Source organism: Paramisgurnus dabryanus, chromosome 5 (genome assembly GCF_030506205.2).
Source record: "Paramisgurnus dabryanus chromosome 5, PD_genome_1.1, whole genome shotgun sequence".
Lineage (NCBI taxonomy): Eukaryota > Metazoa > Chordata > Actinopteri > Cypriniformes > Cobitidae > Paramisgurnus > Paramisgurnus dabryanus.
The window spans coordinates 16,769,428-16,784,477 of NC_133341.1; the positions used below are offsets into that span (position 1 = coordinate 16,769,428).

A 15,050-nucleotide genomic window follows, 5' to 3' on the forward strand; every position below is an offset into this window, starting at 1 on the left:
TTAATGATATGGGAAAACTGAGAAGGAAACTGAGATTTAGACAAAATGCTTTCTCATTTGTAAGTCACTTTAGATTAAAGCATTTGCTAATTGAATAAATGTAAATCTGTAATTAATATGAGGAACCAACAATATAATTTGGGAGCAGTACGGTTTTGGACGCATAGGTAAGCAGTTTTTTTTTTTTGATTGGAGAAAGAAGAAGAACTAATCAACCTGAGGCAAGCGATCGCAGCAGTCAGACTGCGGCTTATATAAAGACTAACCTGTGCATGTGGAAGGTTCAGCAGTCTGGACATTAGCAAAGGTGAAAGAAGATAATGAAAGACACTTGACACTTTATTCAAGTGACTAAATCACTACATCCACTCTCTAATTACAGAGTGAAAGAATTAGTGATTAAAGTAATGAGTACAGAGGGAAATAAATGGAGGGTGAAATACAAGTGTGTGTGTGTGCGCTTGTGTGGACAGAAAAGCCATACTGAAAGAAGTACAATGACCTGCAGTTGGGGTTGCCAAGCCCCACATCTCGCCCAGAACAGCTGTACTTCACACCCTGCATGTATACTGAACCCTCACTTATTTCTCATCCTCTGGTGCCATGTAGTTTTCATTGCTGTTTTCTTGTAAATAGCATTATTTACTCACTAAATGGATTCTGCCAACAAACTGGTATTTCCGAATGAGGTCTGATGCCATGATTTTAGGCTAAGGTATTTGATGACCGTATAATGCCTGCAGAGAGCATTTGGTTAATATCATTATTTCATTTTTGACGTAGTTGACATTTAGCGTTTGCATCTGAGCTTCTCATATGTTGACTTTCGTGTCATTATGATCCCAACATTTTAACTTAAATGATGCAGTTATTTTAAGCTATCATTTAAGCTATTTACTGCTTTCTCGTTCTGTTTACATCCTTATGTCAATCACAAAGAAGCAAGTCAGTGAATTAAAATAACAACAGGGTGACATTAAAATAATTGGAGAGTTTTGTTACTGCTCCTATCTGCAGAGGATCCAATTTTGCTTGTACAGAGGCCATTATATAAAACCTTTATTACAGGCTTTATATAATGCTGGGGTTTATATAAGTACCACCAAACCAACCTGGTGGTACCATGTATACACCAGCAGTGTACATTTAAGACCAGTGATTTTGCTGTGTAGGTGATAAATGGATACTGAGCTGTTAGTCATTATAAACAAGTTTGTGCAATAAAAAAGAACATAGATTGGTGGGGGAGAAGTGCGCTCTGTGTGCATTAAAGAAAATAGCTTTATATTGCATCTGAAAAAGTGACCATTATTTAGCCTCTCTCAATTTCAATTTTCAATTTAAAGGTAGAATAGTAAATCATAGAAATACAATAAAAGAATAAGAACAAAAAGCTAAACACAAAGTTAAGTAACAAAATAAAGCAGTAATAAACATTAAGTATATCTACATAAAATGGAGACATTAAGTCAGGTCAGATTGATTTTCTCTTTTATTAAAACATGCAGACACATATTGTGCTGCTAACACACAGCCGTCCTTGCATTCTCCTAATTCTCCATTTCTCATTGTTTGATAAGTTTTGTTTATGCAGTTTATTTTTTGGTAGAAAATTGTCTGTATATCCGTGTACTTTGTGCATTCTGTTAGGAATTTGCAGCTGTGTCTCAATTTGGTTTTGGTCACAGTGCAGACACAACCTGTCCTCCTGTGGCAGCCATGTTTTTTTGTGTGTCCATCTCTATAATAAGCTTGTGTCCACTGAGCCTTTATGTGGTGAAGATGGATCTCAGCTATTTATTTGTTACCGTGGACAGGAAGTTTGCCTCTCTCTCTCTTTCTCTCGCGCCTCTGTGTGAGAGTTAATATCGCCTTGTGTGACTCAGCCCATTTAGTATATATTTTTATCTTTTGCAAAAATCTAAACATGCAAAACAAGATTCCTTCACATAGTTCTCACACATTATCCTGTTAAAAACTCAAATCATCTCCCACCTGTGATAGAGACACTATTCCTCAAACAAGACCCCAAGCGTCAGTCACAAAAAGTAAACTCTATCTCATATATCTACTGACATATAATGTAATGACATCTTTTCTGCTACACCCCTCCCTCATCCTTTCTTTAGGATTTTTCTGAAAAAGGTTTAACGCAAGGACATGATGAATGAAGCATGAAGCTTTTATTTAATATGAGCTTCCAAACAAACCTCATGTCAAAAATATAATGATGCCTGTTTAGCTACTGCACTATTTCATTGGAATAAAGCATCTGACTATGTGAAGCATCTGAGTATACTAAAAAGTAAATGTGAAGGTGTATGCTGTAACGGTCTGTTATTTTTCTCATCAAACGACTTTCCATTTTATGCACATAATCTATTTTCTTATTACTGCCCAAGCTGAATTTTTAGGGCTTAGAAAAGAAAGATAAAAGATGTGTTATTCAACGTTTCTTTTGTGAGAGCACCAGTAACTCTTACAGTATCATTCATGTTGCTGATTTTATAGTATACACTCTTAAAAATAAAGATGCCATACAATAACATTTTCTGTCTAAAGGGTTCTTGAAAGCACTTTTAACATCTGAAGAACCTTTCTGTTTCACAAGAGGTTCTTTAAGATGATAAAAGGTTCTTTATATTAAAAAAAATTATAGAGAAATTGTTCTTTAAAGAACCTTTGACTGGTTCTTTGATGAACCAAAAAAGGTTCTTCTATGGCATCGTTGTGAAGAACCTTTTAAGCACCTTTATTTTTAAAGAGTGTAGTTTGAAGTAGCGGTGAATCAAATACTCAATTTTAACTTGATAATTTGTTATATAAGAGGTCATCATACTTAAATGAACATCCTGCAAGTTTCAGAACTGAAAACGTCCGTGCTACTGAAATATAACAGTTTTTGGCACCAAGCCAGTTAAACAAGCCAGTGTGGAATTCGGAAAAGTATGACGTCAAAGTAGAATTGAAGCACCTCCCCATAGCCAAATACAAGGACCACTTTTGTAGCCCCGCCCACAGCTTCGCGTGACACACTTGTGGCTCAACAATAAGTAAACATGTATTTAAAGATTGCCAAATGTAACCAAAATGACTTTTAAATACATTTTTTCTGAGAGACTTTTATTTTGACGCGGTGATCTGAAGTAACCATGGAAACGCATTTTCGGTTGTGGAAGAACGGTCTTTGGGAAGAACACAGACCCTGGATAACGGAATCTCAACATTAGGAATGCATGGATAAAGTTTGCTTTTGAAGAAGTTCCAGCTCGAGTGGGGAGTGTTTACTTTGTGTACACGGATTCATTTGTAAAGAAGTCGATGCTGGATTTGCAGAGAGACTGTGATTATAAACACCACTAATATTGGATCTGACAAAAATGACACATCAGTACACAGTAAGTTTATTTAAGTTACTGCGTTTCACTATTGCTTTGTTAGAAGAGATCGCTTGATATGTCTGTTGTAACATCCGTGTCTAAACACGTATGTTTGACTGTTTTAATGTACTAAAAACATTAAACGATTAATAAAGATACACCACTTAACAACACGACTGTACTTTAACGGTAGAAATATACAGTGTTATTGATAAAGAAGGATTTATCAGCCGCAGTGTAGATTCTGATGCCCGCTTACTGTGTTGTGTACGGTAATTTAGGTGAGTTGCGTTTGAAAGGTCCAAAACTCAACAAAGCTTTTTTTATCATATAACTGTGGTATGTAACATTACATGTATCTAAGAGCAACCTCACAAGCACAATAGAAATATACAAAGTTATTAATAAGGATTTATCAGCCGCATTTTATATTCTGATGCGCGCTTACTGTGTTGTATACGGTAATTTAGTCACGTCAAGTTAAAAAAAAATTTCTACTTTACTATACGTATTGTCATTTATGTGTATCATCTTTAGCACCCAGAATCTTTTGTGGCTCAAACATATATTTGTTCGGCTGCTTTTTTTACACATTAATGTTTTTAAAACATTTGCCCACATGTAATGACAGGTAATGAAGCTGTCCAATCATAGCAGTGGGTGTTTACGTCCAGGTCTTCAGTGCGGCCCGCCCCTTCAAACGAACCATTTCTCCAGACAGCCACTAATCCATGTTACAAAATAGCCTATTACTTATTGCTTTTGATGTTTTTGAATGTAAAAACCACGCGAACATCATAAGTAGACATCAGACAACAGTATAAAACAATAAAATCGATAAATTCACCGCCCCTTTAAGTGTTATGTGAAACTTCTCAAGCCTTTTATCCTTGAATCATTTTACAATGATCATAATCTTTTCAAAGTTACAGACAAAGATTGCTAAAAAAAATCTTGATGAGCACACTTTAATCCATCTGTTGGCCAGTCCTGTGTTCTTTTTTCTTATCATCATCTTTTATTTTAAAAATAGATGTGGAGGAGGAGACATGTCATTCTTAGTGTTCTTTTGGCAGGTAGTTATCATCTAATATCCCTTCAACGTAGGTTTGATTTGTACTGGAACTATACATTAAATGAATGTGTGAATGTGGTTGTCTTTTTTTAGAGATTATCAAGCTCTGGCTTTTGTCTGTCACTCCAGATTTTCTGAAATTCATTTGATGGCTATGACTGTATCTCTATTTGGAAAAAAGCCTATTACAAACCTTAAAAAAAGATTGTAGGCTCTGTTTAGAAATATGACATGGTGAGCACGCTCACAATTGGCCATGTGATTCTGCTGTGAAAGTCGGAAACTTAGGGTCCGGCGTTTACAAGACAATTTGTTTTTTCGTTTACATGACGACAGCGTTTTGGGGTCCTGAAAACGCAAATGGGTTTTTAAAAGTGCACTTTTTTAATATGCCTTGTCATCTCCGTGTAAATACGCAATTCAGCCTGTAAGCATGCCAAGTATAACCAAAACAACAATGGTGGACTACAGGACTCAAAATACTGAGTATATTAAAGAGCAACTATCGTCCGATTCATGATTTTACATTTCATTTGGTGTGTATTAGTACATGTTAATGATACGCAAAAGCTACAAACCCAAAGGTAAACAATAACACGAGTTATCGTTTCCAACGTGAATCTCTTTTCTTGGACTACAACAAACAAACGGATTGTAGGCAACAGTTTACTTCCTGGGGCTGTTGACGTGGACAAGACTGACATTATCATAATTCTTCCCGCTTTGATTCCTCACCTCATCGTCCTCCTAAACAAAACTGCTCAATGCTTTGCCATCTTGATTGTTAGTGGTGCTTGCATTTATGCAAGGCATCACTATTACTATTGTGCGGGGATATTTTTCTTCTTCTTACATCCGGACACTTTTTTCGGCGTGTAACTCGTCCCGCACGGTTTGTTGTAGACCCATGAAAGAGTGCTAAAATCGACCGGTTTATTGAGGAGAGGTGTGCTATGACTTTTATATGGGATCGGGTGCAGGATTTCCAAAAGGGGGGCGTAAAACCACCCGAAAAATCCCATTGACTTAACATTGGGCCCAACTTTGACGGGTCATAGCTCCGCTCGAGGATTTTGTAGAAACATGTGGGTCACAGCATTTAAAGAGGGTGGTAGGCTTTGTAAGAACATACATCACATTGGGGTGTAAGCTGTACCCCTGGGGTGTAAGAGGCTCCCAAAAGTGCCCTAATGAAAAGTCAATGGGGCGAAAATCCCATAGACTAACATTGCGGAAAACTTTGTCAGGTCATAGGTCCGAGCGAGGATTTCTTAGAAACATGTGGGTTACTAAATTTGAAGAGGTTGGTAGGCTATGTAAGAACATACATGGCATTGGGGTGTAAGTTGTACCCCTGGGGTGTAAGAGGCACCCGAAAATTCCCATTGACTTTTAATGGGGCAGGGAACACGCCCATATAAGGGAATAAAACAGTTCCAGATGAGATATCTTTGCTTTACAGTGTCGTAGAGATAAGTACATAAAATTCAAACGGTTATATCTCGGCATCAGAACTTCGTAGGGACAGGGGGGTTGGACCGTTTGACTCGTGACTCAGAGTGTAATAACTATGGGATGCCATTTTTTTCCCTAGCAACCAAATACAGTACCCTAGCAACAGAGTAAACAAATCCTTATATCTCAGCATCAGAGCATCGTAGAGACACGGGGGTTGGACCGTTTGACTCGTGACTCAGAGTGTAATCACTATGGGATGCCATTTTTTCCCTAGCAACCAAATACAGTACCCTAGCAACAGAGTAAACAAAGCCTTATATCTCCGCATCAAACATCGTAGAGACACGGGGGTTGGACCGTTTGACTCGTGACTCAGAGTGTATTCACTATGGGATGCCAATTTTTCCCTAGCAACCAAATACAGTACCCTAGCAACAGAGTAAACAAAGCCTTATATCTCAGCATCAGAGCATCTTAGAGACACGAGGGGTTGGACCGTTTGACTCGTGACTCGGAGTGCAATCACTAGTGGATGCTAATTTTTTCCCTAGCAACCAAATACAGTACCCTAGCAACGGAATAAACAAAGCCTTATATCTCCGCATCAGAACACCGTAGAGACATGGGGGTTGGACCGTTTTACTTTTGGCTTGGAGTATAATCATATATTGTCCCGAGAATTTTGCCACGGCAAGCACCACTTCACATTTTCTTCAGGAAATGTATCTATCTAGTTTGAATTATCACGCTGTAGAATAATGTGTGCACATGTATATTATATTTTTTTAAGGTAAAATTACCATCTACTGTCCTGGCACACGTAATTTAGTCATCTTCGCAGATCCGCAAAAGAAAAACTTATCCGTTTCCACTTCATCGTTGTCATGTAAATATGGCCTTAAAGGTGTAATGTGGGTTTTTAGCAGCATCTATAGCATTTAGATTGCGAATTGCAACCAAACTCAATTTCAAAACACAATGAGAAGCTATGGTTGCTGCCACTGGACACTTCGTCATCTAAGACAATATAGGGATGAAACGCGCTCTGTAGAGCAGTTTGTCCTTTTAGGGCTACTGTAGAAACATGATGACGACTTCAATGAAGAAGACTTCATTCTAAGGAAATATTATGTAAGGTCTTTAAACACCACTGATAATATAGTTATGTATATTATATTGCATTTATGTCAAGAGATACTTCTAAATGCCCCACACTGCACCTTTAAAAGTAATTTATATTTCCTTGAAGTCTCCATATACTGTACAGGGAAGCATTAAAAAGCCACTAAAACAAGTTATTGACAACAATAAAGATAAACATTATGTATGCATGGTATTTAGTGGTCAGCAAATTCAGAATAATGATAATTGGCTTTAGCAAAACTGTATGACTGACCTCTTATTCAGGAACCCACATTTGGAAATACACTATACTTTTTGGCACAACCATGTTTTAGAAACCTGTTGTTAATGCATTATATTCCATGACCCAGATAAACTGTATAAGATGATTTAACAAACCTGTAAAACAGGACTCTGATCAAAGTTGTAGGCACTGGGTCGTCCCTCCAGCGTGGAGAAGGCCACATTTCCACCAGTTAGCGGAGAGATATCACTAAACTCATCTGTGCAGACAGCCATCCTCTCATTGTCTCCTGGACGTATGAAGCCCTTCTTGTCTCTCCTGTAGGTTTTACGACAGGAAGCGCTGTAATATTGGTAAGGTTGCCATGGTCCATTGTCTTCTGTACGCTTGTAGATGGCAAAGCTCTCTGGTCGGCTGGTGTAGAACTTTAAACGAACATATGTGATCTCAAAGGCCTTACCTTGGGGAATAAAATGTTTCAAAAAATTAGTTTGTGTATAACGCTTTCACACAAATAATATTTATAGTTGTTATAAAATGGACATTGTAGAAATTATTATTCGATTACAGCTGTTGCTATAAAGATCCCACAAAAGTCAATTAAAGTGATCTACAATTAAAGCAAACAGAGTAGCCTGTAAACCAGGGACGTTGCTAAACATAGGCCTACAGTAAAGCTCTACTGGGTCTTTTTTCTATAACATTTTTTTTAAAAGCCACCTTTGCTTAACCCACCATCCACTGTTGGTGGATATATAGTTTGATCGATAAATATTTACACTGTTACAAGTACTAGGGAATGTTTACATGTATGCATTTAAAATACTGAGGTTCTCAGCCAACTAAATTAGGTAGTTAAATAAATAATCGTTTAATATCTGGAAGATTTATTCATTGTTATCATACAAAAATGCAATTCTATAGACTTGACAAGAGGTTTTCCTGAGACTTTTCATTTGATATCTAACCTGACCTGATTAGTTCGTTCATCAGGTCTTACCTTCCTCTCATCTGTTGAACTCTTTCACCGCGTCGCCCAAAAAATCACGTAAACGCTACATGAGCCATAGTGAGAGAGTCAAAATAAGATTATCAATATTATTTAGAAACTCACTTTCGTTTCGTCAGTTATTCATAGCGTACCTCAATCACGCACCGTCACCTGCACTTCTGTGTGCGCGCGCACGCGCGGCTACGTGGGTTGCCAGATCCGCGTAACAGAATCATCCCAATGTCCATTCAAAACTAGCCCCAAAAGCATTCCAATGATGATTCACAACAAATAATGATCGAAATCATACCACCTTTAACCCACTGAAAAAACAACTCACGGAAACAGTTTAAAAGTAGCCCAATAGAACTCCGCCTGAAGGTCGCGCACTTGGCAACTGTAGTCGCGCGTGGACATGGATTTCTGCGTTAGTTTGTGTTCTTTATTGAAGTACGACTGCTTGGCTTTAACAAGTGTGAATTGGACTACTACGTTGCAATGCAAACTGATTTTTTTCTTTTTGTGCCACGATTATTTATGTAAATGAATACACTAAGAAATTTAATTGTTAAAATTTAAATTTGAGATTTATACAGGGGCACAGGTGATTTACGCTGGGGGGCGACCCACCTGCTGTAAACCAAATTGTGTTAGGTTTTCCTGCGCATCTTTTTATCCTTTATGTATTTAACATCACATTGAACTGTGATTTTGTGCATTTCTGCTATCAATGACATTTTGTTTATCTGTTTAAGAAATATAAATAAAACATGTCAAGAAAGCTGTTGTGTACAAAATGACAAGAAATACTATTTGATTTGCTTTCTTTTTGGCCATTACGAAATATATAGTTTGATCGATAAATATTTAACCATCAAAAAAATTTGCTGTTGTTGCATTTTTGTAAAACAAATGGAATGTCTATGTCTTAATCCACAAATAAACTGAAACATCTCCCAACTGGCTCTACAGTATGCGTCCTGTCTACAGTGTCAATGTAAAGCAGAGTCAATATCTTGACTTGCACATCTGCAGATGACAAGAAACTATAGGCTACTGTATCTCTCTCCCAGTTGTTAAAATCATGGCTGGTGACAGACAGATCATGTGGTTTTGGGAGTTGGGACTCCATAAAAATGACCTTGGTCTGTTCTTGACCTGAAAGATTCAGAATACAATTCAGATATTTGTATCCACCGTTATACCGTTCTGTCTTTCTAGTGCTGTCTGTCTTCAAACATGATGGTTGCCATGTTAAAATCATTTAAGCATCATTATATCTCAGCATGAAAAGCGATTATCTTGGCTGGAGAAAACAGTTCAAGGAAATAGAGAAACAATGAAAAAGAAAAGCTAGAAATTAAAGTTCCTCTCCAACTCTAATTGTGATGAATGAATCTGCATTCTGAAACAAAACAGCAAATTACTTAATGTGTTTGGTATATCTACCACACACCGGATTTATGTGTGCATTTTATTTTATACAGTAAGCAATCTGGTCATACTGTAGCACTGCAGCTGTTCTTGTTTGTCCTGAAAAACAAAATCAGTAGACTAAACGTATCTGTGTATAAATCTGTGGGTGTGTTTTGTCTGAATTCATTTAAACTTGACCAGACTTAATATTTACATAAAACTCAAAAGTTCAGCTATGAGTGGACCTGCTTCTAGCCAAAATAAACTTGAATTTGGTTACATGTTGTTTTTATCAAAATAACTGGCGAATGTACGATATTTATCTTGTACAAGGTGTTTGGTTTCATTTACTTATTTTATTTTGGGGATCTTTAAAATGTTCACTGACAGCCCAAATGTGGTCATGTTTTAGGAGTGTTTTTGGGCTTAGACGTCTTTAAAAACGCAAATCTGCTTGCTGGATTGTTGCAATCATGTCGATTAAAAGTAAACTATGTTTTGTTAAATTAACGTTTTGGTATATCATTAACATCATTAGCAGAGGATAAACACCATAGGTTAAAAATAACAGCAGCGTTCAGTCACAATGTAATTTGGTTGTCTGTGTAATTTGCATTTGACAATTTTTTTTATGTCGGAAAGTGTCTAGCTACAAACATCTGTATCTCATACTGTTTCTTTGAAGATGAATGAACCACAATGGAAACCAGATGTGGACACATTCCTCAATTGTCTGTGTATGTGTGTTTGATTGTGTGATTACATGTGTGTGTATGGGAAAGACCTGACCTGCCACTGGACACTGGCTGGTCTGTGTGTTTGTCTTATTCTTTGTAATATTTTCTGTACCACCCCTTTAGCTTCCTCCGCTGTATGTGTAGGCCTCCCTGAGATGTATTCTGTTTGGTTAGGAAACATGAAAAGACCTTTCATAAACACCCAACCGCAACCCATCTTAGAATCAAAGCTAATAAATGAACATGAGGGATGCGGTTCTGCTACAGTATCTAAGTATTCAGCTCTAAAACTTAAGTATATTTCCTTCTTTCTTTTTATCTTTCTTTCTCGGGAGTGAAAACATTGTATTATGTTCATGTCTACTTGTAGTTCCTTTTACACAGGTCTGTCCAGACAGTCAGGTATTTTGTTGAGCAACTGATGGCTTTGAACTCTTTCTTTTTTTAACAGTGTAATAGGAATAAACTGAAATGTTGTTGTTTTACACCAAAGACTGCCAAATGGCTGATCTCAGCGTGTCTAAAGTCCTCTCCGGAGGATAGACAAGTCTTGTCATCTTTGGTCTAAAATGTGTTATATTTCCCTGCTTTCACATGTTAAAAGAAACTGGATAGTAGTAGGTGTGCATCAAAGTAGCCCATTCTGCATTTTAATCATCTGCTGTTTTCTACCTGTTCAGCTAAAAAACTATAAAAAATTATGAACCACGCCAAAATTGTGCTACTCACCTTATTGTGGGATTTTAAAGAAAATCCCAAAAAGATTAAAAAAAATTCATGTGAACTTTCAAAAGACATAATCAGTAATATCGTCTCGGTTACGGATGTAACCCTCGTTCCCTGAAGGAGGGAACGGAGACGTCACGTCGTGACCGACGAATTGGGAACTCGCTTAGAGAGACCAATCTGCTTCGTTTACTACAAAAACGCCAATGAACTTGGCATTGAGATATTTGCATAATGCTGGCGCCGCCCCGCCAGGTGCCTTTATAAGCAGCAGGTGCAAATAGGGAAATTAGCTTCTTTTCGCTGAGAAAGCCGGGAGAAAGTGTGACCGGTCGTAACAGCAGGTGGCAGCACCTGTGGCGACGGGACGTGACGTCTCCGTTCCCTCCTTCAGGGAACGAGGGTTACATCCGTAACCGAGACGTTCCCTTTCAGTCGGTCACTACGACGTCACGTCGTGACCGACGAATTGGGAATCCCTATCAAAACGCCACTAGGGGCTGACCTCTTCCAGTGACTGCGTAAAAGCCCTCCGGTTCCACTTAAGGAGGAGGAGGTAGGTTTTAGGGCAGAAGGCCGGGCACTAGATGTTCCTTTAACCCCACAGAAGTGCCAGCGACTGGGAAGCGCCCTACCTGAGCGGGATAGGAACGCTGCGGAAGCCACCACCCGTCTTAAGGGCTAATGGTGGGCGAAAGTCAACCGTAGTTGAGGAATAAAGACAGCCGTGGCTGTGTAAGCAAAGCAGTGCTCTGCTAAGGGAAACGTGGGCTGGTAGGATTAACCCCACGGAAAAATACTCACAAAGGAACCCGGTGGGACACAATGTGGAGCCCGAGCCAGACACGTAGGTTCGCGAGGATACAGCTAGTGAAAGGCTGACAGCCAATGCTCCGCAACAAAGGCTGCCAAGGCAGCGGAGGAAGAACAATTCAAACCATTACGCATTTTTGTTCTGAAGGCCTTCCATACTGACACAGTTATGAAGCATCAGTTGGAGGCTGCAAGCCGACCTGCGAGACTGCTCTCCGTGCTCCCCCTGGTGGAGGAAAGAACACGAGAGGATACAGGCTCGATACGAACACTGTAAATCTAGTGAACGTATTAGGTGTCGCCCAACCAGCAGCTCTACAGATGTCTGTTAGCGAGGAACCACGAGCTAAAGCCCAAGATGAGGCAACGCTCCGTGTGGAGTGCGCTCTCAAATTAAAGGGGCAAGGAATACCCTGAAGATTATAAGCCAGGGTGATAGTATCAACTATCCAATGAGACATCCTCTGCTTAGTGACAGCTTTCCCTTTCTGCTGGCCACCATAACAAACAAAGAGCTGGTCTGAGGTCCTAAGGCTTTGCGTGCGAACCACGTAGAGTCGCAGTGCGCGTACGGGGCACAACAAAGCCATGGTTGGGTCTGCGTCCTCCGGGGGCAGCGCTTGCAAGCTCACCACCTTATCTCTGAAGGGAGTGGTGGGAACTTTGGGCACGTAGCCTGGTCTGGGTCTCAGAGAGACAGCAGGACCAAACTAAAGCACGAATCGTCAACAGAGAATGCATGTAAATCCCCTACTCTTCTTCATGGAGGCCAATGCTATCAGGGTCAGAGTTTTCATTGATAAAAACCTCAGACTCGTAGACTGCAAAGGCTCAAAAGGGGGACCTGAAGGCTTCAGCACCATGGACAGGTCTCAGGAGGAAAGAGGGAGGGCGCGAGGGGTTTAGCCTGCGAGCGCCTCTTAAATGTAATAATTAAATCATGCTGGCCAACTGATCTGCCGTTGATAAGAGAGTGATGAGCAGAAATAGCGGCGATATCAACTTTAATGGCGGAGGGACAGCCTACCATCTAACCTATGTTAAAGATATAAAAGCACAATGTTAATGGGCATTCTCTGGGGTCCTCGCGTTGCGAAGAGCACCGGGTGACGAGAAAGGTTTCTTTAAGCGCGTAAGCCCGTCTTGTGGACGGTGCTCGAACCGCGTCGATGGTGTTAGATACCGCTTGCGATAAATCACCTAAACCTTGCGCGCGCTCAACGACCATACATGGAAATCCCACAGGTCGGGGCGCGGGTGCCATAATGTGCCCCTTCCTTGAGAAAGAAAGTCTTTCCTCAGGGGAAATCGTCAGGGAGGGGCTGTCGCGAGGAGCATTAACTCTGAAACCCAATTCCTGGAGTCCAGTACGGGCGACTAATAAAAGGCTCTCCTCGTCCTGCCTGACTTTGCACAGAGTCTGCGCAATAAAGCTCACTGGAAGGAATGCGTATTAACGCATCCCCCGCGGCCAGCTGTGTGCCAACGCATCCACGCCGAGGCTGCCCTCGGTTAGTGAATAAAATAGGCGACAGTGGGTATCGTCCGGCGACGCAAACAGATCTATCTACGCACAACCGAACTTCTTCCAAATTAGCTGGACCGTCTGGGGGTGGAGTCGCCATTCGCCGGGGGCGCAGCTCGGGAAGCGCGTCTGCCGCTGTATTGAGCGTACCCGGGATGTAAATGGCACGAAGGGACCTCAGATGCTTCTGACTCCAAAGGAGGAGATGACGAGCGAGATGCGACAGGTGACGAGAGCGCAAAACCGCCTTAACGGTAAATAACGCAACAGTCGCAATGTTATTGGTGTCGGCTAATACATCCTTCCCTCGCATCTCCATAGCGGAGCGTACAAGTCCCAGATATACAGCGCACCGCTCGCGGCAGTTGGGGTGCTATGCACACCCCTGAGACTGCAAGCCCGTCATACGTGGCTGATCATCCCGTGCTGAGGGCATTGCATGCTAGAAAATGCCAGGAGACCCCTCAGGGGCATATCTTCTATAGGAAATGCCGGGTCTACCACGGGGAAAAATTGAAATGACACGCAGGTGCAATGTTTACACGGTGTATGTCGGTGTGCCACGCTCTCCTCGAGACTCGATCGTAAGCCAACGCTGAAGCGGTCTCATATGAAGCAGCTCGGGCGGATGTCACAGCCGCAGCATGCTGTCATATGTCCAGGAGCTTCTGAAATTGTTTCAGAGGGACCGCGTACTTCCCTCGAATTAAACCGAGGCAAGTCAGAACTGACTAGGTTGCGCGCTCTTATAAAACACGCCAATTAGTCGATCGAGTCTTATTTCCATACTGAGAAAAAAGAACCTCTGCACGGGGCAAAGTTGCTCTTTCCCAGTCGACCTGAAGACTTAAACGAGCGAGATGCCGAAGCATTAACTCTCTGTGTTCGCGCACGTCTGCCGAGAACGGGCTATTATAAGTCGACGTACATAAAAGCAGAATGCGAACAACTCTCTCTCTCTGATATTTTAATGCCGTGACTACATGGAGACACGGAGAGAGAGAGACAGCTCGAACGGTGTACTTAGTATTAATATGCCCACCCCAGGACGCAGAGCGAAAAAACAGTCTAAAGCGAGGGGAGATGGACACATAAAGTACACGTCTTACAGGTCTAAGGCTGCAAACCGATCTGAATATTGAAATACGAGCCTCGGCGTTATCATCCAAAAAGAACACCTTCGTAGAGCCGGTGCGTAAATCAAATCGATCGTAACCCACCGCGTACTTTTGGGTACTATGAGATAAAGGCTGGAAAAACCCTATCATCATCATCATCATCTCGGTAAGAGGGACCGGCTCGAACATCCTTCGCCAACAGGATATCGACTTTTGCACGCAGTACATGTGCATCGGACGCTTTCACCACAGTGAAACGAAAGCCCGAATTTTGGGGAGTGCCGGATTCGTAACCGAGGCGGATCGTGCGTAAAACCCAACGAAACGGGCTGGGAACTGAAGCCAAGCACCCAGGCACCGTACGAGGAGAAATAACGACACTACCGAAGTACCCGCGGTGGGGCAGCGAAGCGAGACAGGTGGGACTGCCGGTGCGTCTGCTGTG

The 15,050-nt window shown here is 41.0% G+C and overlaps 1 protein-coding gene across 2 annotated transcripts in view; it reads right to left on the minus strand.

The window, feature by feature from the left end:
* lamc3 (laminin, gamma 3) overlaps window positions 1-15,050 on the minus strand; it is a 113,042-nt gene that overhangs the window by 93,518 nt on the left and 4,474 nt on the right. For both annotated transcript variants that reach the window (XM_065266769.2, XM_065266768.2), the window contains exon 3: window positions 7,435-7,739. In XM_065266769.2, coding sequence (XP_065122841.1) covers window positions 7,435-7,739 — 305 coding nt within the window. The remainder of the gene's footprint in view (window positions 1-7,434; window positions 7,740-15,050) is intronic.